The following is a 25,736-nucleotide window of genomic DNA, read 5'->3' on the forward strand; positions in this document are numbered from 1 at the left end:
TGTAATGCACATTGATAATGCGATAAAACAGGAATACGCCACAAGTCTTAATTCCATTTGTGTTTATTCGAGTATGACTTTAGTCGGATTACGGTCATCGATAATCGCTGTTTACATGCTAGTTTCTTAGTCGGGTTAATATCGGATTATTGTTGTCCATGTAAACATACTGTCTATTGTTAAGTGTTACATGAATAGAATTTATGAAAAAAATGGGTCATTTTGTCATGATGAACAATTTGTCAAACCCCACTACCCTGGCCATTAAGTGAAAAGGACCTCCCATGGTGCTCCTTTCTCAGCACAGCAGGGACATGGTATAGTGTGTGTGTGTGTGTGGTCCTGGTCTGAGTGCATCAGGCACAGCAGTATTGCTGGTAGTTTTAAGCACTGGGTGCACATGAGTGCCACTTTATTAGGTACACACACCTTGTAAACTATACAGTTAGAGATAAGAGCTCATCTTTTCCACAATCTCACAATTCCAAAGACTCAGCATGTTTAGTGGAGCTTTTTTTTTTTTAACCGGTGGACATTGTACCATTTGAAAACAGTGTGTTTTAATTTTAGAAATAAACCTTGCATCATTACTATTGCTTCAGCTGTGTGAAAATCCGCATCAAATCCAATCTCGTGACAAATTTAAACCGCTCTCTACCAAAAGTAGACCAGACAGGAAGAAACGAAACCAAATCAAATTTCTGTCTCATAAAACGCACGTTTACACATTCAGGAAATTAACAGCAATCAATCTGTGGTAAATTCCTTTGTTAAGCCCATAACAAATAACTCTAGTTTGTCTATTTTAAGCCGAGAGGCTCAGCTAACTAGCACCGTCTGTAAATTTAGTGGCCTTGAAATAAACATGCTATTCGGACAGGTGCTGGTGTAGCATTGGGCCTGAATTCAAATTAGGGGAAAATATATACGCATATAAACTTACGTGTATAAACTATTTTGTGGAAAGTTAGACATCTTGTATTTGGTATAAAGCTGCTGGTTAGTTGGTCAGCTGTTCTGGTTCTGTTTATTTAGCTAGCTAGTTAGATAGTGTTCCACGTCCTCAGCGAATAGCCTCATGCGGAAAATATTCAGCAAGGTTTAGTTTTATCATTTTACTCATAGTTTTGTATACTTATAAACATATATACACACACGATAACGCCCCGTGGCTTACAAATACGTTTGGCTATATTATATTTACGTATAAACCCGCACTCCATTAACTCCGTTATCAATGTTATTGAAGGTCACACAGGCAAATAAACAACGCCTTAAAGCCTGATTATTAAAAAAATCAACAATATGTGCCAGATAAAAATTAGGAAATTATATCCGCCTGCAAACAAGAAAAAAAAGCGTGTTCTTACCTGATTCTGAACAATTTTGTCGGTAAACTACCCAAAAGGATTGCTTTTTTCCCACACAAAGATAGAAAGCAGACGGCCATTTGTCGTAAGCTCGGTTCGCTAATGCTACTTCAGGCGCTGGGTTGGCGCGGATGTGTCTCATTCACTCCCTAAAGAGTGCGCACTTCACCAACCGCTTCCTACACAACAGGGCCACTGCTGTGGATTTGAAACCAGCCAACTTGACTGCGTTGTCTGATAGGCGCGCGGGAATGTGTAACTGAATGTAAAATTGTGTATGCCTCGTGACTGAGGTCAAGTTAAGTTCATTTCTGGTCGGTAGCGCACGAGTTTCACGTAAAACTATTGTACTATAAATACATGATTTAAATTAGTCATTTAAAACAGGAGAATCGATTCCTAGTATTTTCTAGAGCAGGTACATTATATTCTACAAGTCATTTCGGAGCAGTGTGGCCCTTGCTGAAAACAAACAAACATAGAAACCCTCATAGAATTTGGTTATAATGGGAGTTGTATTAGTTTTAAAGTGCACCTATTATGTTTTTTCAAATATTACCGTTCATGTAGTGTGTTATATAGCTGTTCGTGAATGTACATCTGACCAATCAGAGCAGAGTATGCTATCTGAAAGGAGGAGTTTAGAAAGAATCCTTCAGAACGGATCATTGAACGAGTCGTTTGTGACACTGGGGGAAAAAGCTAATGCTACAGTTTAAATTATGAGCACATTATAAAGTGTTTTTTGACCTTGGATGCATGTAAATGTATTGTATAAGACCTTTAAAACAAAATTAGGCACGTTTCAAAACCATAATAGGTGCACTTTAATGGAAACACTAATGGTCCCTGTGGGTCTCTACTGGTCATTTGTTGCCTTCTATTAGTGGCGTGTTATATCTAGTGGATTCCATTAAGGACCAATAATGGTAAAGGTAATGGTTTTAGTGGTTAGGTGGTGTTTTGTAATGGTATTTGTAGTGGAAACCATTAGAATATATGCTATGGTTTCTATTGTTCTGTTGTTGTTGTTTTTTTCAGCATGGGTCAACTGATCAAAAATTATTTTTTAATTATTAAAAAAAATTATTACAAATCTGAGAATGTGAAAATGTGAGGTGTAGTCTATTTTGGAGAAGGTGCATATTATAGCACAACTTTTTTTGGAACAATCGTCCTGACTGTTCTGAAGCTACTGATTTATTTTATTTATTTATATCAAATAAAACTGCATTAAAATGTGGTAACAATTTAACTTGCTAAAGTGAATAGTATAGGTTACTGTAGAGAAGGAGCATAATATGGCAAAACTTGTTTTGGAACAGTAGTCTTGAGCATTAGGAGTTGTTTTTTTTTTTTTAATTCCCAATAAAATAAAATCATCAAAAATCTAAGAATGTGAAAATGTGAGGTGTAGTGTACTCTATGGCACAACAATCATCTTGAATTTTCAAGATTTCAAGCTATTTAATTTTTTTTCCAAATAAAAATCTATTAAATTCTGTAACAGTTCAACTTGCCAAAGTGAACGGTATAGTTAGTATACTCTGTAGAGTAGATGCATAAAATTGTTCAGGTTGGTTCAGATCAATATGTTCAGCTGTTTTTAAGCTATTGAATATTTTTCCAAATAAAATGTATTAAATTCAGTAACAGTTCAATTAGCTAAAGTGAGATGTGTAGTGTATTCTACAGAAGGTGCATAATATCCATTTAGAAGCTTTTTTTTTCCTGAATAAAAAAAATCTATCTATAACAACCCATTAATGGGAGCAATTTCTTTGTTTACATTCTTTGTAAAATCAATTTATGTACTTTATCTCTTCTATAAATCAGAGTAGTAACACAATTAGGTCTCTATGTTGCAATAGCTGCACATATAGTACAGTAGATACAAATTACCCATATTTAATATAAATTTAAAAGAAACAAAAAATCAAAACATGGGTATATGCTAAATACATTGTGATATACTGTACATAGAATTCAAATGAATTAATTTATTACATTGATTACCTTAAGCACATTTAAGGCCCTTTATTATGGATCTACATAGAAATGAACATATTCTCATGATTTTGTACAGCGTCAATTACTAGAAAAAAACTATTTGTAGTTGATTGTCTTGGTTGTGAATAACAATATACATGTTTTAGCCTTTTTGAGCCTTCCATTTGAAAGCTAGGGAAAATAATAGAAATATGCAACTGTGAAGCCAACTTTACCATTGTTGGCTTATGTCTGTTCAGTCGTATCCTTAACCTTAGTATCTGTGTCATTCATTTATTTTTCTTTAAAATATTACTTGAAAAGAAAATTAGACATTCTTTTCTGCACGCTGTTTGCTATTGTTGCCATATGTGTGAGCCGCATCTCTGCTTTAGAGGCTTCAGTGTAAGTGTCCTTGGCTGGCTAATCTATTTTTCAAATTATACATTTCCTCAACAAATTTACTAAATAAATAATTGAAAATATATATTTGGTGCAACCATACACCATTGTTTTAATCATTGATTATGTGTTGTTACTCGCTGTCTTTACTTTTAAAAGTAACTGTTACTGATGCAATTCAGTCCTAGCAGCCCCCCACTTCTTTGACTATGCTAATACATCATATGTATTTGCATTACCACACTCTATATTTGAGCAGTTTTGGTTAAACAAACAATAGGCTCATTTTAATTCTCTAATGGTTAATCCAAATGACATGATGAATGATATGGGCCTATAGAAAGAAAGAGTCTTTCTGGCACCACAAACTAACTATTTACTTATTTACAAAATACTATCATTACTATCAAGAATGGTGTTTGGCCTTTGAGAACAATGGTGATAAGTGCTCTGTCGTTGAGAATAATGTTAACCAATGTGTTTGGGGTTTAGTCATTGGGAACAATGGTGATCAATGTTTGGTCAATGAGAACAATGCAAGAGCAACTCTCTCGGTCTTTACACATTGCTAGTGAGACCAAACATACACACAGCTGACTAACAATTTTACTGAATTTTATTTATAATTTATCTGCTCATTAGTATTTTCCTTTATTTTTTTTTATTTTATGTTTTTTTTTTACAGAGTGGCACAGTGGCTATGAATAAATTAATGAATAAATAATATTAATTTGTACATTTATTTTCACTTTAATTTTGTATTGTTACTTTCACATATTTATACATGTATCTTGCAATTTGTCATTTTACTTGGCACTTTGGTGCCAAGGCATTTTTTAATTCGTTTTGTGATGTGTTGTGACTTATTCACAATGGCCTTGAGAAATGGAACCGAACAGTTTATTGTAAAGCATTAGAACTCATATTTATTTGTTCAAAAAGAAACATTTATACATATTTGCTTGGAGACACGGACTCATATATCAACACTGAGATTATGAATATGGTTTTATGTACATTGTAAAAAATAAATAAATAAACATGATCAATTAAGTGCCATAGTGTAAAAGAAAGGAAACAAACCTCTCAAAATGACTCACTAGATACAGAGATTGTGTATAATAGAAAGACGCCATGACACTCTATTCCATTCCAAATAGGGGGATTTAGTAAGTTCAGTGCTGTACATACAGACAAGATACACTGCTGCTTGTATAAAATCTCATTCCCTTTTTTTTAAGCCTTCTTATATTTTCTATAAACGTAAAACGTCTTATTTTCTGCTCTAGTCCTACAATGCACTTTTTATTTACAATCTTTTTTTTCTTTTCAAAAGACATTTCAGCATCTTTGATTTGTTTTCTCCAAAAGGGTCTGTTCGTTTCTAGTCCTCTCGTGTAATTTATATGCCCATATAATGAATGATTATTATTATAAGCAAATGTGCTTTCTGCCTTTGTAATGTGTGTATGAATACTGTATGTGTTTTTAGGCACTGGTCAGAAGAGTGTTATTACTATCCACTGTCTCAGATGATGTTTTCTTTAGATAATGGCGACTAATGATTAAGTGTCCTCTTGAGCCATCAGATAATGGATAAGACAATAAGCTCAATAGCCGTACAGATGTCTCAGTTTGTATAAGATTAGGTAATTAGGTGACAGTATGGGTGAAAGGTAATGAGCAGTTATCCAAAATGTTCCCTTTGAAATATAGAGCTGGAGAGATAGGAGAAAGAGTGACAGGGAAGGGGTCTAGAAAGCCACAGATGGATCAGTAGTTTTTTGGGCATATATATGTTAAAAAGAACACAATCAGTTGCTGAATCCCTGGTCCACTGAAGTATCTTCAAATACCCAAACAATCCTTACAGACTTTACATCCAGTCAATATTAAGTCCCCTTCTTTGACTCCCATTCCTAAAGTTGGAAAGACAACAAGACAGAATATTTGCAGTATTTGTGGTATTGCAAGTTAAAATTTGTTAGCTTAATCTTTAGTTTTTCTAACAGTACCTTGGCTTTCTGCATGACATTTCCTCTGGTGGACGCACAGATGGAGGGAGGACGCTTACGCATCTCAGAGGCACAGTTCACAGGTACAGAGGACTCAGTATAAGTAGTTTCAACTTTTCTGATATGAACCTGTGATACAAACAGGCATAAATTCCCAATGTATACAGCAAAATCAGCAAGAGATGCAGTTTTGCACATTTTGTACATCAGAATTGTACATTTATAATAAAGTTCAAGAAAAGGTCATTTTCCATTTTACTTCCCACCATTTTAATTCCCTAAAGAGACATTAGTGCACTGTAACACCAACAAAAATGGTTAGAGGTCCATCAGTCAAAAGTTGACTGATCTTCTATGGCAGCGGCTATTATAAAAGCATAATTTTGTCTTCTGGGAAGCATGTAAATATCTTATTTATCTTCTGAACGGCAGTATTAAATGAAAAAAAAGAGATTATTAAACAAAATAATAACAATTTACACCGATCATCCTATTGAAAAGTTTACACCCCCCTGGCTCTTAATGTAGCGTGTTGCTTTCTTAGGCATCAGTGAATGTTTGCACCTTTTGTAATAGTCATGTACGAGTCCCTGGGTTGTCCTCAGTGTGAAAAGATGTTCAAATAAAGGGGTCAAATGTGCAGAATATGCTGAAAAAGAAAAGAATGTACAGGACCTGGAGGATTTTTCTGAAGAACAGTTGGCAGTTTAACTGCTCAGGACAAACAAGGGCCTCATAAACAACTATCACAAAACATAAAAACAGTCGTTGATCATCCCGTTAACGACACACGGTATTTAGAATCAAGCATATGTAAACTTTTGAGCTGGTTCATTTGTGTAAATTCAGTTATTATTGTGTCTTGTGGACTATATGTAAACATCTGTTATGTGAAATTCATGGCTGTATTAAATAAAAAACAAAATGCAATTTTATGATCCCTCTTATTGATTTATTTATTTTATTATTAACATTTTGCAGATTCTGCAAGGGGTATGTAAACTTATGACCTCAACTGTATATTCTAATCTTATTCTCCATTTTATTAACAGTTACAAATTTTAAATGGAGAGAGAAACTCTCACTCTGTCCTCGGTAGCCATGTATTATCTGCTATCTGCTCATGTGTCATCTTTCTGTTCTATGAGCATGATGGGACAGATTAGTGCAAAAAGTTTATTTATCTAGCAAATTCCAATTCAAGTTTTTAAAAAAAAATCTATAAATTTGTGTTGTACACAGCGATTGTGATTTTTCATACCTCTTTTTTATGAAAAATCTTCATACCAAAATTTATTTCATACCATACTGAGTGTTCAGTGCTGGAAGCACACATACCTTGTTTGCAGGTTTGGTCTCAGCAGGAGCTCCCAGCCCACCACTAGCCACAGACTTCTTCAGATTCTCCTTCACCTCAGTGAGCTGAAGCTCCAGATCCACTCGCTCAGCCTCCTTCCCTCTGCAGCTCTCTTCAAGCTGAGCCAGACGCTTTTCCAAATCCTTCTGCTGTTTACCTATTCACATAGCAAACAAAGAATTTTTAAAATTGTATATAATTTTTTTTTGCCAGTAGGTGGCACCAGCACATGCTATAGTATCCTTTTTAAGTCTATGATCATCGTTGTTGACCAATTTCACAGTATTTCTACTCTTTACACACTGTATAATTAGCAAGGTTGTGTAATTACACATAGTGTCAGTCTTACCCGTGGCGTCCTTAAGCTGCTCCTTCACCTCCTTTTTCTCTTTACGTAGTGACACCAGCTTTTTTCTGATCTCTTCCTTCTCTTTCTCGAGCCGTTCTTTCTCGTTCAGATATCGCCGCGCATCCTCTTCTGCTCTCGTCTTACCGTATTTACCGTACTGATTCACAGCTGAGAGGGAAAGAGGTAAGATAGGTGACTGGTATTCATCCAGAAGCCTGGATTATTAAATGGCACATAAGAAGTAGAGACTCACAAGAGCCGTGTCTTTTCACTGTGACTTCAGAGTTACTCTTTACCCTATCAGCGCTGGAGAAAGAAGAGCGCCGCTTGATCTGAGTCCCTGATTTAGGCTGAGCCTCCTCTACCTGTTAAAGCCAGTATTACAGAGAGGAAGGTAGAGTTGTCAAGATGGTAGAGAGAGCAGAAAGACAAGAGAGCAGGAATATATGAGAGATATCAAGAACAGAAGAAATAAAAGGTTTTGAAATAGGATTTATCAAGAAGGCAGTTGTATGTGGAGTAAAGATGAATCGACATGAGAAAGAATATTGCCTAACATGCTGCAAAGTATTACACTTATTAGTAATCATCATTTCACAATATATGTGTGGAGACCTGTGAAAACACTTTGCATGGTGAAATTCTGACACTTTATACTGTAATATGTTCTGAAATATGTTACTCTTTTGCATGTGTCTCAACCAGAAGTAAAGTTTTTTGAAGTACTGTGTGCAGAGTTTGCTGGGTTTCCTCTGGGTACTCCGGTTTCCTCTCCCAGTCCAAAGACAAGTGTTGTAGGTTCCCAAATTGTTCCCAAATTGTCTGTAGTGTGTGAATGTGTGTGCGATTGTGCCTGTACAGGGTGTCGCCCACTTTGTTCCCCCAGTTCCCTGGGATACGCTCCAGGCTCCCCTAGGAACCTGTGTAGGATAAGTGGGATGGAAAATGGATGGATGGATGGGAAGTCTGGTTACCCCGAACAGTGAAAAAGGCGAAAAGGTAAAATCACATTTACCTTTGCAATCTGATTCAATTCCCGATTTGACAGCCAGTAACTGAATACAAACCGAATTGATTAGTCTTATGTCCGTTTTGCTAAGGCACGTGGCTATCCAATAACTTGCTCAAAGCATGACCTTCACTGTGTGAGGAAATCACACTTAGTTAGCGAGGTTTTAGTCATCTTTAGACAGACTGACTGGTGTTATTACAGGTTTTGTTAAACCTTACTCAACATCCTTGCAGGAAAATGGCCAAGTCAAGAAAAAAGAAAATAAAAAACTTTTTAAAAACTAAAGTATATAAAAATTAAATACAACTTTCATATCATTTTGGTGACAGATATGTACAGTTTCTTAAAGTTGAGATCTCAAAGTATGTTATAGGCAGAAAAACGTCATCTTGAGCAAAACACAAGACCGCCACACATACTGTAAATAAAAGAAGGATCTTTATCTAAAGTATAAGTTGTAAAGATAAGAATTGACCTCAAACTGTGTTTCACAACAACAGTTATTACAGAGATGCAAAAATGTCTCCTATTGAGTTGTATATGGATATTGTTGGCTTTCAGGTGCTTTTCATTGTTATGATTATTTTCAGGCTAGAAAATACCAGTTCTTAGATAAGACTGCCAAAAAACAAAAATGCACTTTGGAGGCCTTTGTGCTAAAGTAAAGGAAACAAAAGAAGGCTTTGGAAGACACTGAAATGTTAGCATTGTACCCGATTTCAACGTATCACAACAATGTAAAGGCAATTGGCCTCGCTGTTTTCAACAATCTGTTGCTGTTCCATTAAAAACTTTGATCATTTCTAACATAGCGCTTGAATCATATGGTGTTGAGTTTGTTAAAAGAGAGGTGACCATCCTGAAAGGAAGAACTCCAACAGTTTTATGTTGCATTTAACATATTTTACATACCAGCACGCTTTCATAAGGAACTTCATCGTAGGTGCGAGAGTCTGTGGAGGCACTGCTGGAGGAAGTGGCCCAGCTAGAAAAATCAGAGCACATAATTGTGTAACTAATATCATTGTTGCTCTCAGGTAACTCCATGAGCATTACTGATACAGTCAAATGAACAAATATTCAGTGCACAGGTTTAACTTTTCCCTGCTGTCAACACACTGTATGCAACTTATGGATGGCTTTATAATTTCTGTAGAACCGGCACTGTTTGAAAATCTATTGTAAATACATTGAACTGAATTAAATTGACTGTCTTGTATCATGTTCATCTTCATTTTCTGAGCTTTCTGCTTCACTGCATTACTCTTAAAGCAAACACGACAGAAGCTCTACTAACAGGAAAGAATGCCGAGCTGCTGATCTGATGCTGCTGATTGTGTCCACGTCCACGTAGTCGTAGTGCAGAGCCTCTGGGGTTGTAGCACAACCCGCTTCTGCCAAAAGCACACCAAGCCAACGGCCCATCTCTTCCGAACAGCTCGCCTGAGACACACAGATTTACATTCAAACAAATCAAATCCTATTATAAGCAAATGGGAAATGTGTACTATGTACTATAGAAATATATATGGCAAATGGCAGTGTATTGTAGCTACCTCCAGAGCTGCCACTTCACTGCCATCTCGCATGATACGAAAAGCAAAAGGGTGCTTGGGCCCCAAACCAGGTAAGACCTCGACCCCATGAAGGACCAGAGCTTTAACGTGAGTGTGCACGTCTGCTCGGTCTTTATGGAAATACAGAGTGCCGCTCCTCACACAACACCAACGCTCCTTCCAGCACTGGTTAACCAGGACATTCAGATAACCTGCAAGGACAGAAATACTTTCATATCAAGAGCTGATACATTTAAGCAATTACCACATTGTAAAACAAAACAGATTGTCATGTATTTGTTTTGCATTAATGAACACCTGAGATTTACAGATTTTCAGTACAATTCAACTAAAATTTGAGCGACTACGTATCATTTTGTAGCTATTTGTTTAATCACAATTGATTACATAAGTATTAAAAGATAATTAAAAAGAAATCTAGCCAAATTTAATAGATTTTACTCAGTTGTTTATTGTTCTTCTTCCAATTTCTTATTATTGCTTGTTATTCAGAGCTTACCTGCTCTGAATAACAAAATACTCACTAAATTTTACTTGCGGTAATGAGAGCCAAGAAAATTTTAATGCAAGAGAATGTTTTTTTTTCTTCTCTTGAATATATTTATTTGGCAAAACAAAGGAGCCAAGAATATTCTCCACAACTTTCCCACAAAATAGCCACCCAAACTCTTGCACAATTATATATGCTGGTGCAAGAGTAATATAAGGATTTGTCCTGATTATAGCATGTTGACTGTGCTGAAGGTGCAGTATTTCTTAGGAGATTTCCTCACCACAGCGTGGGTTGTCATCAGTGTGAGACAGGTTGCTGGTATCCCCAGGCAGAGGAGGCTTCTTCTTTGAAAAACTGATTATACGGTTGATTTTTCGGCCAGCAGCACGACTCATGGAGCCAGTCAGCTCAGAGAAAGCCCCCCTTTTCCCCTTCCCTTCAGGAGCAAAGAGAAGTGAAGTCAGGAATGTGAAGACTTGCTTATGGCTTTAGGGAACCAAACTGAATAGTTGTCTATTAAGCATTTTAGTTCTGTGAATTAAAAAAAAAAATCTGTGAAAAAGCCTTTAAAAAAAACAAAACAAAACAAAAACTACAAAACACATACATCAAACTTTATGATCCTTTAACTGCACATAACACAAAGACAAAAAAGCATGTAGCCAAACAGTTACATCCTTCCTCTGTCCCTCCTGCCATTGTCTCAGACTGAGGTCATACACACAATTCAGGGGAAGCAGGTTGTATCTGGAACACACACGAGGTTCTTGGGGGGGGGGGGGGGTGCAACTTTTTCCTCTGAAGTATAAATACTGTAGATAGCTGTAGAGTAGTATCTGGTTTGTGTTTTGCTCATCGTTAAAAAAAGCTTTTGTTTAATTCATTTCAAATATCATTTCAAGGATCCTTTTTGTTCTCAGCCACAAAACTTCTACAAAAAAGGCTACAAAACTTCCATTTTGATTTCATGGTTATTGCAAGGAAGCAAAACATTGTAAACTTAACATTGTGAACACTGTACATTAAACAAGAAAAATCTGAATGATAATTAATAAATGGCCTGTATCTACACCCAACAAGGCAATGCACAGTAATAAATACATAATGAGTGCTTACCGTTTTCACCACTCTCCCGTGAACAATCTCCATTGGCAACACTGTCAGAATCTGAGGTATGTTTATCAGTAAGCATCATCTGCATTCAGAGACAGAAAACTGCACTTGGGGACTTCTTGAGAAAACATTTAGTCTGTATTGCATCAGTAGGTGGTCTGTCGGTGATTTACCTTGTCCAGTTCTGTCTTGCGTTGAGTCATGGGGGATGAGGAACTCTCTGGTCCAGTGGTGCCATTTGCCACAGTATTAACTTCCTGAATGGCCTAAACAGGTTTAGTCATAAAGAAGAAAACTGTATAACCCATGTTTGTCATGGATCCTACAACTAACGAACAATTATATCTACAATAGTCTATACATTTTAACCAGTAGAAGCCTCTGTGAAATTCTTTGACAATTTGATACATGGTGGATTTAATCAGGCCATGTATAAATATACACTTCCAGGATTTGATACAAGAAAGCTGTCTGCAACGTGCAACCCTTATTCGATGATAAATGAAATAAAACAGAAAGAAAGCAACTCACACCTTTTTTCCCCCCAATTTGGTCACTTGCCAATTCCCACCCACCAGCCAGTGCTCCGTTATCATAGAACAGCTACCAACTGGGGAGGGTGATGGCTAACACATTTCCTGGAAGGAAGGACGTAAAGCCAGCCAAGTACATCTTTTCAAACTTATTTTGCATCACGCCCAACGTCTAGTGTTGCTGTGATTGACAGGGTAGACAGTGCTCCAACCCTGACAACACGGTCAATTTTGCTCCTGGCCACTGATGGCAGTAGCACCATCAGGATTTAAACTCATAATCTCCTGATGATAAGGCAAATGCTTTTCCGGTGCAGTAGAGAAGCGTCTCCAGTCAAAGGCATCACTTCTCTACCAGCAACCTGCAGGATAATGACTATAGGCTGGATCACAATTCATTCCCTAAACCAAGTCATGCCAGTCCAGCCGGTAAAAAAAAACACTATTAGTAGTGTGTAGCTAACATTAGATTTTCCCCTGGAAATTAACTGTTTTCCAGAAAAATATATTGTTGGGCTTCAGTATTTCAATTCCTAAAAATTGAAGAAAAAAAAAACTGTTAATTAATTTACACTCTTCAAGCTGCACTTTTTTCATTATTAATTTAAATGAGGATTTTTAGTAATATGGATTCACAACTACTATATACTGCAAAGCTATAGGGCAGGCTATCTTAGATCATATAAGGCCTAGCTTAGATCATATTACCTATACTAACTATTAGTTAGTTAGTGCTCAATTGAGTTTAAATGATCAGCTGCCGCTGAGTGGTTGATGTTTCAATGTTTGCTTCAATTCTGTTTCATTTTATGAAAAGAAATACACAGCTATACCATTGCTTTGCTGTCTGGAACCATTTCAGGAATGGATAAAGTGAATAAGTGGCGCACACTGATGACATCAGGTGCTAGGAACTGGTTAAAATGTACATTGTTTCAAGAACAATAAAAGGATGTTGATCCCAGAACATGTTTACAAAACGTATGCACATAGTCAAGGTAGAGATTAATGTATGTTTCCTGAGAGACTTGTTTCCCAGCACAGTCCATTTATTTAATAAAAAAAAAAAAGCTGTTAACAAATGTTGTGATTTATTTAGAACTGACATCAAAATGCTCAGGCTATTTGAATTACCTTAAGCCAGCTCTCAGCTTGCTCCCTGCTCTGTACAGCTAACACCAAAGTTTCTCCTCCAGGAACGGAGAATTTAAGCTCATGCCTCTTGCGTCTCCCATCTTTACACACATATACAACGCTGCACAGATTCAGAGGCAGGTCAATGTGTGGTGTTCGGTTCTTCGGGTTCTTGAAACACTACAGAGGAAAGGATTGATTGAATATTCTCCAACACTGCTCCGATTAGGTGTGTATTATTAAACATGCTGTGATTTGTTAGTGCGTATTGAGGTCAGCTCACCTGTAGTCTGTTCTCACGGATGACGGTTAACTGTTTGGCCCATTGGCCAAAGCGCTTCTTACGCAGTAGGAAGGCAAATTTGCGGCAGTCTTTTACCGGGCCTGCAGGACTTGACCTCTCTCTGATTTTCGTCTCATCATCCTCTTCATCATACGACTCATAAGAGCTACTCAGGGCATCCGAGTCATTGTCTGGAAAGACAAATAATTAAATGAAATATGTAACATTTTACTTTGCTTCAAAAAAAAAAAAAAACATATCTTGAAAACACTGTGTAAAATACAAAAGATTTTCTGGAATATTTGTGCCACTAAGATTTAGATTTTAATTTTGTAAATTTGTATAAATAAAGCAGAAAGTTACATTTGAAATGTATTTTTATGGTAACAATAAAGTATACTCCCAATCAGACATTCTATTTTAAAAGTCAGATGTCAAATTTTAAATTCAAACACATTTCAAATTCAGTTAATCAAATTTACATTCATAAATTTTTTGAGCACTGATTGGCCGAAATGTCGACAACTGAATCTGAATAAACTGAATTTCAATTGTGTACAGAAATGTGCTACAATTTCCATTTGTATTGTATATCTGAACATTTTTTTTATTTAACTACAAGTTGAATCTAGTTTTACAGTCTTGGATGCAAATTCAATTCGACTTAAAGTACATTTTCAAAACAAAACACTGCAAATATATTTCCATAGTAAGATTTTTCATGAACAGACACAAAAAAGACAAAACACAAAGACTTCTTGTTTCTTACAGGAAGGCCCATTTATGCGAGTTAATGGATAGTTCTTATCAGCATCTTCATAATATGCATCCTCGTCCTCAACTGGGCTTGGGTTTCCTGTAGTTGAAGTCAACATCGTAAAGTTAGCTAATGTAGAGTTAATACTGGTATCAAGCTTATTATCTTCATTCTTGCAGTGTGATTTCTGTAAGTAGATAATAGGAAAGCACTGACTGTGGGTGGTGATGTACTGAGGCGTGGTGTCTGGCTCAAGTGGAACAGCCTCCTCATAGTAATCCTCAGGAGGCGGTGTGGTGGGCAGTGGAGGGGGTGTGTCAGTGGGGCTCTGAGGAATAAGTTACATTCACATTTGGTACATTAGAAGACTACATTATTCAAATAAATATACTGTATACCAGCAGTGGCTTGTGACCATATATTTGATGGAGAAGTATGACATTAATAATGACACACATACATCTTAAAAAATAAATAAATAAAGACATACAAAAGACCTGAAACTAGCCCAAATATTTGACCATTGCAAAAGGGAGATGCATTTTTCTTCTTTTTCTCAGTCTTTGCGTGGGATACAAGGTCAATGTGGTGCACATGCGTTTCTAATGTACACACATTATCCACTCCCTTATTATGTATATCGATTACAGACATTCTTCCATCCCCAGTCTTTGCAATATATCTTACAATAGATGGTTATGTACATTATGTCCACACTGTCTGCACTTACACTTTGCCTTTGTTTGTGGCAATCTATTTGAATAATTCTGATTACTTACGCTAAATCAAGAGTGCAAGTACAACATTATACAAGATTTACTGGGTATATAACTGCTAAATAACCGCTGTGCTGGTTGGTTACAGGTTTAATGTGTCTTACTGATTTGGTGGGTAAGTGTTTCAATGTCTCTTCCTCTTCCTGTTTTTTCAGCTCCTCAGGGGAATCTCTCAGCTCCTTCAGGTCACAGTCTTAACGCAGAGATTAGTGTAACAATTTTAGTCACTTAACTAACCCATAGGAAAAAAAAACATTACATAACCGTAAGTTAAATAAACATACCGAATTCTTCGAACAGTGATTCGACAAAGCTGGTACCATTTCCGTAGAGGGACGTGTTCATATAAATGAAGTCGCTTCCAGTCACATACGCTTTGTAAAAAAGAATGTGACTACTATATATTACAATTGACATGAAAATGTGTTACATCATCTTCTTATGTCACAACGTACTGAACAACAGAGATCAGTGATATTTGCTTCTTTACCTGATGGCTTTAACTGTCCCAACAGGTTCCTGACAATGCTCATCTTCTCTGCGGTGGCTGAACTTACATGTTCGTGCTCCAGTAGCTTCAGAAGCACGTTTATCTCCTTTACCAGGTGCTCCATGGCTGTGGAAAGAAGGATAAGTGTAGATTTGTAGCTAAGTACTGCTGCTGTAATCAGAAAGACTGCCCTGTGCTCATCCCAGGACTCTTATACACAAACACGCTAATACAGAACATCCTTTCAACACAGTAAGTACTGATTGACTTTATAGTATATGGTTGTAGAAGTGTAATGGTTTCTAATCCCACTATCCAGTGTCAGTCAGAAGAGTCTGGTTTCTCTCAAGGTTTCTTCCTCATGCATCTCAGGTTTTTTTTTCTTACCAGTATCGCATCTAGCTAGGCTTCAAGATTTCAAAATAGGAGTGCTGTAAGGAAAACTAGACATGCAACACAGTTCATCTATGCATGTCTAATAATAAATGTATTTGCTTTCAACCCTTAAAAGCACTAGCCAGCAGCATGGCAGTGAGGGAAAGGTCTTCAGCTGTCGAAACTGGACATCTGGATATTTTGGCTGGCCGATGGAGAAAACTAAACCAAAGCAATAAATGTGGCTTAATGCAATAAACAGCCAGTGATATGGGCATGACCTGAATTGGGTTCATATGTCAGTGTTCATCCAAAACTCTGCACAGTTCACAATAGAAGCACTGTTATGAAATTCCTAACAAACACAGGAAAGAACACACCAGCCAGTCATTTATTTTTGGTAAATCCTGCTACATTCATAGTAATCCAGGTTAACTGTAAACTGGGCTTGATTTTGCATCTTAGCTATCCCCTTTGGATTAATGTTTTTGTATCAGATAGGATGTTTATTATTGATATTTTAATCCCATCCATATTTTGGATTTATATTTTTACAGAATTAGGGTATTATATTACCCCCCCCCCCTGCCCCCCCCAGAATTTCCAGAACCTTTTAATGACATGTGATGAGACAAAAGTGACGTGTTGAATAAAACAACACTGCTAGCTGCATTTCCACAAACAGGATTGCTAGCTAAGCTACCATAGCAAGAACTTGTTGCCAGACGTTTTGGTAGCGCTAGTTGTATGGTAAACATTATCTGGCTAATCATAATCAACATCTCACCTACACATGCTCATTTGAATCCACCAAATTCTTTTTCCAATTTGACCACTGACTGTAAATCTATACTTTGTGAATTTACTGTGCTGCTAAACATTTAACACAGATATTAGCATTGTGGTTCTTTTCCACCACAAACTTTAATCAGTCTCAAAAAAATTTGCATCTCTTTACCAGTTAATGTTATCCTCCGGTTTCTGGTTTCCTCCCACCTACCAAAAATGTACTAGTAGGTGGACTGGCTATGATAAATTGCCCTAAGTGTGAATGAGTGTGCATGGTACATTGTGATGGAAAGGTGTCCCATCCTGGATGTATTTCTGCCTCACGCCCAATGTTCTCAAGATTGGCTCTGGTTCCAACAAGATGTCAAGAAGATGTAAACAAGATGTCAAGCTTACTGAAGATGAATGGATAATTCTTGCTGGATCGGTGGGACCTCTGAATAGCCTGTCAGTCTGTAGACTACGAATAAAGGCTGGTATGATATGATGATAGACATGGTTTTCATGGTCATGTTTATAAGCAGTAATTTTATTTATAAAATATTAAATGCTCATTCAAAGCTGTTTTTAGACAATCTGAGTGTGGAACAAAATCTTTGAATGCAATTTTCTCCCTTTGGGGGTAACCAGATTTAGAACATGAGTGCTAGAAATTTATTTGTGATTGAGATATATTCAAAAGTTCAGTTTAGGAAAGTCTGCAGTTGGCTGGGGAACAGATTTAAATCCCAGCCACACAGTGTTTGCCCCACAACAGAGAAAGCAGTGCTGTTTACATCAGAATTATATGAAATGTATAAGATTTCCAAGCTACCTAATTCTTAGGATAATGGATGCTTTCTTTGGATTTTCACTACCATTTGTTTCTGTCTCTCTCTTGTTTAAAATATTACGTTTTTTAAAAAATTACGTTATGTAATACATGTCAGATACACAACCCGTTTAAGGCAAATCCCAGAATCCCACAAAACTTCTGTGATTTTGGGAAAACAATGGAACCTATCAATAATAGAGCTTTATCTGTCTGATCAATGAAAAGGTCACTGAAGGACACAGTGATCCAGACCCAGGACAAACCAGTCCACAGTTTCTGTACTTCATAGAGGCATTTCAAATCAAGCATTAGTCTCTTCACTGAGAAAGCACAAAGCTGCCAAGAAGAGAAAGCATGCAATCTATTTAGTGCTTACCAGGCTCAACAGCTGACGGGGATGAGGAGATCACCATTGTCCAAAAACGATGTGCAGTCAGACATGCTATTATAAACCTGAAACTTTCCCGTGAAATGTGCCGGTGTAGGACTGGATTCTCTCTCTGTATTAAGTCAAGCTAGTCATAATCTTTCAATACCTCTTCATTATGGCATTATCAGGGTCCTGCTCACTATTTTAACCACCCCTCCCTTCCTACTATGTCTGTCCTCTTCCTGTGGCAAAATATAAGAGAGAAACAATTTCTGTTTTTAAATGAACAAAATTTAATTTTCTTTACTCAAATTCACTCAAAATTCTTTACTTCTTTACTCAAAGACACTCAGAATCTCACAGTTTTATGTAAGTCTAAAATCATCAGTCACAATTTTTATGATTTGTAACTTGACTTGGATTCAAGCTTATAAGCCTCGGATTTACTGTTACAGGAAAACAACCAACTTCAGGGTGGTGCCAGTAATCTGCTTCTCCTCGGGCCATATCACACCACCCTGCCGTTGATTAATTCCCAATAAAATGACACACCTGAAAGTGTTTTATTCCTTATAGAATGTAATTCATTAAGGCAACTTAAACTCAGCCCCATCCACCCTGGTCCCCATTCAGGACTCGAGTTTAGTAGCAGCGAATAGTGAATTTTAGACTTGATTTGGATGAGAGGGTGAAATGACTAAAGAGTAAAATTGGACCTGTAACTTGATTACGCTGATGGTTTATACATAATGTCAAAATTTCTTATATATGTTCTACTTATACAACATATTGTAGAATACTCATGGACTTCTGAAGACTCTCCCTTTAAAAACAGATGTCTATAGCAAACAAATGCTGAGTGTTCTCGGAGAATGTCCTTATTTGAAATCCGAGTGAAGACTCTTTACCATTGTTTGGCACTGAGAACGCTTAATGGACAACAGGTTGTTTCCTCAGAACTCGGTTTTCCTCTCTCCTTGAAAGAAGGAAATGGAAGTGTGCTCATGTGGGTGGAAGCCCAAAGGAGAAAGGATGAAGGTGAATAGTGGGCGGAAGCTCAGAGAGCAGAGAGTGGGATATCTCCCTTGAATATGGCACGATCACAACTCCACAGCTACAACTCTCCAGAGGGCTATTGTCTAGGAGTGCAATCTTTGGCTTGGACGAGGGAGTGACCGTCCTGTTTGTGAGGGACGATCATTCCCACACAACACCCTCCAGCCCCTGGCCATCATCTGGACCCCACTGAGCAAGTCCAGAAACTAGGTCGGACTTGCAGAAGTCAGCTAAGCTAAAGTTCATTTATTTGTATGTGATTATACATTATACCAGTGGCGCTACTCTAGAAATCTTCATTTCAGATAAAAACATAAAAGCTTCAGATAAAAGCTCATTCTCTTAACCCACATTTAAACAACACAGACTTTCTAAATCTTTTGGCCAGCCTTGAACAAACACAGAAAGTCTGTCTACATATATCCCAAAACAAAATTATAAGGTGACAGTTTAAGCATGACGAATGGTTCGACCAAAATCCTAGCCTGAGGTCTCCTTCAACAATGTGCTATTATGAAGACCAAAAATAGGCAGTTGAGATCACTCTTGAGGAAAAAAGACAATGCAATGTGGAGAACTCAAACATGCAGCACCAACAATCACTCGCTCAATCACACACACACAAAACACATTCAAGAAGTAAGGCAGTCCAGAGCAGCTGTGATATCCAGAACTACTGGCATTGTGGGTCAGAGGATATGTCCTGCAGCTGTGGTTTCCTGTCTGAGCTGACGAAAGCACTTTCTATCAATGCCAACCTTCTGCTTCCTATTCCTCTGCTCTTTAAATGACTAAAATGACAGGCATGATGGAGGGTCTCCCTTAACGACCAATGCCTCTCATTTGTCTAAGCCCTGTTAAATATGATTACACACTTTAAAATATCGACACGCTTTTTTACTGGTGTTATCCATTGATCATTAGGTAGTAGGAGTTGGATATGTCCGAATTAACAAGCACTAGATACAGAATGCCAGTCAGTCCCTAAGGAGGCTGAGCAGCTGTTCAAGTTATATTCTGCGGGTGAACGTCACGTGCACTAAGCTCCTGAATGCACACATGTGGGAGTGGTGCATTGTAGGGGCTTTTGTACACACCACTCAAGGTCATATGGCAGCCTGAGCAGACGGTTGGCATAATTTCATGCTGAGTCCTTCAGAGTTAGTGAATGACAACTTATTGGGTGGAGTCAATTACAGGCAAGCAACAGGCCACATAACTGAAAAGGGAGGGGATGGAAGCTTTTGGGGATTATAGTGTAGGCATTATTGGCTCAGCAATCCTGGGAAAAAGAATGATCTGAACTGTGAAATGAGTGCAAAACTTGAAAGCAGAATATGATTATGGCAGTCTAATAAATATCTCTATGGGGAGAAATAATACTAATAATAATGTTAACAGCTGTTTTGAGCCACTTCACACTAATTATATTTTAAAGAGATTAATGTCAGAGTAATGTTTCATGTAAGACACTCTATGCTTTGTGAAGAACATTTAGCAATTGCTGTGCTTGTCTGTGCTTGACTCGGCACTGCAATCGTGAGAGTCATATTTATACAAGTAAAGTCTATTCACAACAACCTCTACCAAAACAGACCCTTTCCCCTGACTGCCCCGGGGGTGTGACCACATGAATGGCACAGGGTGGCAACTGCTGTGCTTCAAATGTGCCATATCAATTGCATTTCAACTCCAATATCAGTTATTTTCTACTTGGAACCCTCAGCCTACAATGCATGTCTCTGGACTGGGGGAGGAAACCGGAGTATCCAGAGGAGGCCCCCGAAGCACTGGGAGATCATGCAAGCTCCTCGCACACAGGGCAGAGATGGGATTCGAACCCCTTAGTGCTAACCACTAGGCCACTATGTCCCCCTCACCAAATTAACCAAATTAACTAAAATATTCTGCCATTGCAGCCTGGGACAACACACAACATGGTGGTGCCACTTCACTTTGCCACTTGGACATAACTTTGATACACCGCTGTACCCTCTTAAATAACTCCCTATACCTTAGCATGCCAAGTGCAAGCAAAAGAATTTCTGCACAGAGAATATTTCCAGTTTAATTACATTTGACCTCTCCCTGGCACTCATGAGGGAGAACTGTTGATGGAGTTCAGTACTCCCAACATCACGACAGCTCAAGCGTCTTACAACATCTGAAAAGCACTGACACATTGGCCAGTAATCTGCAGTCAACCCCTGTGATGTTCTGCTTTGATTTCCACTCTTTGAAGACATGAGTCAAACATGGGCTACCAGTGAGAACACAAAGACCATTTCAGCCAGAGCTTGGCGAGTCATGGCGTCCACTAACCCTTAAAGCGTTATATAGAAGAGCTACTCTTGACAGCCGACGTCCTCTCCTTCATGAGTTGAGGAATGCGAGTGGAAGAGACAGTGTGTGGCCTGTGTAGACCCATCAGGGCTTGCAGGCAGCAAATGAGTGGAGCCTTTGTCTCTCTCTAACTGTGGGTATTTATAGATGCGTGCAATGTGGAGAAGACATGAGTACAAATATCCAACCAGGCCTTCACTATCAGCAAAAATGTTTTACAGACATGCCTTTGCAATGCCTATAAATTCTGAAGGATGTCACTGAATCTGATGTGTGTTTAGATTTTTGGGGGGGTTTTCCCCCAACACACGTACATGTCAAATATGCTGTCCAGACTAACAGCTACTATCAAAAGATACTGGATGTGGATTTTTTTATTGACCATTTGTATTTATTTATTTATTTATTTTACAAGTGTATTGTGTTTTTTATTTTATTTTATTTTTTATTTGTGTATCTTACATTTCAAAATGCACACTAGTTAAGACATGTGGAGAATTATGCAAAAATATACTATTTTGATAAGGTATTCCCTAGAAATAGTTTACATCATTTATATATGAATAGGACTATTTATCTATGTATATCCAGTATGTATTTATCTCCAAGTACATGTGAATTTAAAAATACACATACCCAATTGAAATTGCACTATAACAGAAAAAATACAGTATGTTATAATATGCAGTATTCCAATACTATTTCTATATTGGTATAAATGGTGATACACAACAGCGGCTGAAACATGACACATTTGAGTGGTAATACAATAAATGGTTTGAAATATAATGTGATTACTTTGGCACATGCTAAATATTAAAAACAGTGGCTGCTTATCCATATATATGAGCATATATATGTTCAACAGTTGTTAATCCTCATAATTTTGGCTTCGACAGATATAAGCAGATGTTCCACTGATTTGCTGAGCTTTCTAGATGATACACAATCGTGGGGCAGCATGCTCACTGCTTCATTTAGCATTCTATAGAGTATTAAGAGTGGTCAAAAATGGGAACAGCAACAAATGTTAACAGAGGCCCATTAGCGCAGGAATTACGCTGCCTCATGCTCACTCTTTGAACATTTTCCGTAGAGGAGCATCGGACAGGAGAGTTAATGACAGGGTTTTTACAGCAAACTAGACTAGTTTAAAAATACTCTGCCAATGCAAACATCTTGCTTCATAGCAAATAATCAGATTTTTTTTAAAGCATGTTAATTTGTGAAGCCTCACCCTATCATTTAAGTGGTAGATCAGTGGTTTAGGTTCTGTGCTAGTAACTGGAAGGTTGTGAGTCACAATTGGGCCCTTGAGAAAAAACCTTTGAGTCCTAGTCATCATTGGGCCCTTGAACAAAAGCCCTAAACCCTTAATTGCTCATCTAGATTATTGATTTGTTCACATATAAATGGGCAAAAGTGTCTAGAAAATAAATGGAAATAAATGTACTTGCTTTGAAAGCCACTTGATTCAATGTCATGTGATGAGTCTAAAGGTGATGCTAAATTCAGCATGGTTCATCACATGATGTCCACACTTACACGTTATCAGATTAGTCCATTGCAGAAAAAAATAAATACAAACGTTAATCTTATTTTAGTGTAACTGGGTTTAGTAAAAAAAAGTGATGAAATGTATGAAGTGAGGACTGATGACCACAGCAACAGATCTTTACCTATTCATCAACAATGGAAAACCTGAAGACTCAAGAGGAAGTTTTCAAATGAATCAGTAACTAAAACAAGTAACAGGCAATTAGCTGACAGTTTGTTTTTTCCCCACTTCCACACAACCAGCCACTTGCACGTGCTCTCCACAGCGGATTTCCCACATGAGAAGGAAGGATGTTTTCTCTCAGGTCGTAAATAGCCTTCACACTGCCCTGACCCTTAATCAGACTGGAAACTGATAGCTAGGTCAAAGCTAAGACCAGGGTGAGGGGGATTAGACCAAAAGGATTATAATTAAGGATTAAAGAAACAGGGTTATTCGTATTGTGCATTTCCATTTAAGTGTATGACTAATGATGGGACTTTTTCACATCTTTGATCAACACTCCATGTTTACTGCATCCAAATTAGCTGACAAAGAGACCATCATGGTTGAGCTTTATAGCACAGGTTCTTATCCGAGCATAAAACTAATACACATACACACACTAATACACTCGTTGAACAAACAGACAGGCAACAGCATTCATGATGATTATTCTTTTATGTCAAATCCATAATCATGTCATGTCTTTTTATGTCTTTTTATGTCAAATCCATAATCATGTCATGTCTTTTCCAAATAGGAGGTAATGCAAACAGAAAGTGCATTAACATTAGCAGCTCTGTAGTTCAAACCACACTACTGTTTTCTTATTTTATATACTACTGATGATGTGTTATGGGTGTGTCAGTGAAGCGGGCTTAAATAAATCAGACCTGATGGTCACAAAATCTAGGGGGTGTTTCATTCTGTGTTAGCACATTTGCCTTGCATCTCCAGGGTTGGGGGTTTGAATCCTGCCTCTGCCCTGCGTGTGCGGAATTTGCATGTTCTCGCCCAGTCCAAAGACATGCGTTGTAGACGGATTGGCATTTCCAAATTGTCTGTAGTGTGTGAGTGTGTGTGCGATTGTGCCTGCTATGGGTTGGCACCCTGTCCAGGGTGTCCCACGCCTTGTGCCCCCAGTTCCCTGGGATAGGCTCCAGGCTCCCCTGCAACCCTGTGTAGGATAAGCAGTATGGAAAATGGATGGAAAATAAGACATTGACTACGTTAACACCAAATAAGACATTGACTACATTTACATGCACATCAAATTCCGTTTAAGGTCTGTATTCGGGTTGCAGCCATATTCCGAATACAATGCTTATATGTGTACAGGAAGTGGAATATTCCTGTATACATGATTGTTGTGAGTATGCCTGAGTTAAATACGCCATTACAGATAAGCATCTGTTAGCACCCACAAATCCTTGCGGACTGAGCATGCACATATATCTGATTTCTGTGGATTCTGAATAAGGTGCAACAAATTTCCGATTAAAACAGGTATATTCCAGGGATGTGAATTTGGGGAATCAGAATATTGTCGTAATCTGAATCGGGCAATCGGATGCTTAAATACTTAAATCACACCTTATTTTTATGTATTTTTTGCTTGAAAGAGAGGGAGGGCATTTATACCAGTCAGCCAGCCATGAAATAGATTATAATCTCATCTCACCTGACTACTACTGGGTTTTGTGTTTCTTTTAAATATCATTTCAGCTTGATTCCTCTACATGACATTCTCCAGGTGAGCACCTATCCATGATATTCATCACTGCACAGTAAATGAATAAAAAATATATTATAGTAAGTGGAGCAAACCGGTGATCGGGACTTATTTTTTGTTAATAAAATATAAGTAATATATGAATCCCAGTGATTAAATGTAAGCTGTTCATACACTGTCATAAAAGAACAGCAGTAACATTCCTTTCACTGGGGTAGTACTAGGGTATTTTTACCTTTAATGTATCTTACACCTGGAAAAGTGGACACCTTTAAAAATTATTTAAGGTTCATGAACGGACACTGATTAGGTCATTTAGGTAAACTCCATGCATATTTCTATGAAAAAGATCCACACTAAAGTTGTTGGGGGTGGGGTGGGGGGATTCTCTTTTTTCTGAGCTTGCACTGTGATGACATCATCACCTCTGACAGGTCCCTCTGTCCAGGTGTCGCTCTGATTACATCATCATCATCAGATAAACAGATAAACTGTGTGGGCCTAATCACAGATATTAATTATTAGAGAATAGACGATGAATGTTATATTAACCTATAGCCTAAATCATTTAACCTATATTAAGGGAAAGAAAGAAAATAGCATGTTTTAAGAAAAAAAAGAAGGTACTTACAGTTGGTTTCCGAAATCTCCATAATGAAATTAAATTATTAATTTAATTTCTTTTTATTTTACTACTCATGGAACCACTATTAATACAATCCCCTGCCCACGTCACTGTCGGCGGCAGCGTCCAACACAACACTGTGCTGATGTGAAGAAGCGCGCGCTGAGAGAGTGAGTGAGAGAGAGAGAGAGAGAGAGAGAGAGAGAGAGAGAGAGAGAGAGAGAGTGATCGAAAGCGCAGGGTCCTAGAGCACGCCAAGTTTCTCCATTAATGTTTTCAGTAGTGGTAAGTCAGTTTGTAGTGTTGCCTAGTCTTGAGACTCTTACCAAGAAGGCTCTGTCTGCATCCTACAAGACTACAAACCACGCCGATTACAAGGAACGCCCAGTACAAGGAACGCCTACTAGCAAATCACACTACACAACATTTCCACACCCTCTCG

General features: G+C 37.7%; 2 protein-coding genes across 3 annotated transcripts in view; both read right to left on the reverse strand.

Moving 5' to 3' along the window:
• The window catches only part of grpel2 (GrpE-like 2, mitochondrial), a 10,988-nt gene extending 9,498 nt beyond the window's left edge, over window positions 1–1,490 (reverse strand). The window contains exon 1 of the mRNA XM_053649081.1: window positions 1,371–1,490. Within this exon, the coding sequence (XP_053505056.1) occupies window positions 1,371–1,450 (80 nt within the window). The 5' untranslated portion in view covers window positions 1,451–1,490. The remainder of the gene's footprint in view (window positions 1–1,370) is intronic.
• A 2,628-nt stretch (window positions 1,491–4,118) lies between these two features.
• Window positions 4,119–25,424, reverse strand: afap1l1b (actin filament associated protein 1-like 1b). Of its 2 annotated transcripts, none has more exons than XM_053649075.1 (19): window positions 25,301–25,424; window positions 15,651–15,776; window positions 15,445–15,534; window positions 15,265–15,353; window positions 14,601–14,712; window positions 14,397–14,483; window positions 13,628–13,818; window positions 13,345–13,524; window positions 11,851–11,943; window positions 11,681–11,759; window positions 10,845–11,000; window positions 10,051–10,262; window positions 9,792–9,937; window positions 9,407–9,479; window positions 7,736–7,847; window positions 7,483–7,650; window positions 7,115–7,290; window positions 5,777–5,905; window positions 4,119–5,680 (listed from the first exon to the last, which is right to left on the reverse strand). In XM_053649075.1, the coding sequence occupies exons 1-19, from the start codon at window positions 25,320–25,322 to the stop codon at window positions 5,654–5,656; spliced, it is 2,268 nt and encodes a 755-aa protein (XP_053505050.1). In that variant the 5' UTR covers window positions 25,323–25,424; the 3' UTR covers window positions 4,119–5,653. The 2 variants fall into 2 exon arrangements, with proteins under 2 accessions (XP_053505050.1, XP_053505049.1); XM_053649074.1 differs by lacking the exon at window positions 25,301–25,424 and adding an exon at window positions 18,005–20,409.
• Window positions 25,425–25,736: the final 312 nt, after the last annotated feature.

Source organism: Ictalurus furcatus, chromosome 18, assembly GCF_023375685.1.
Source record: "Ictalurus furcatus strain D&B chromosome 18, Billie_1.0, whole genome shotgun sequence".
Taxonomy (NCBI): Eukaryota; Metazoa; Chordata; class Actinopteri; order Siluriformes; family Ictaluridae; genus Ictalurus; species Ictalurus furcatus.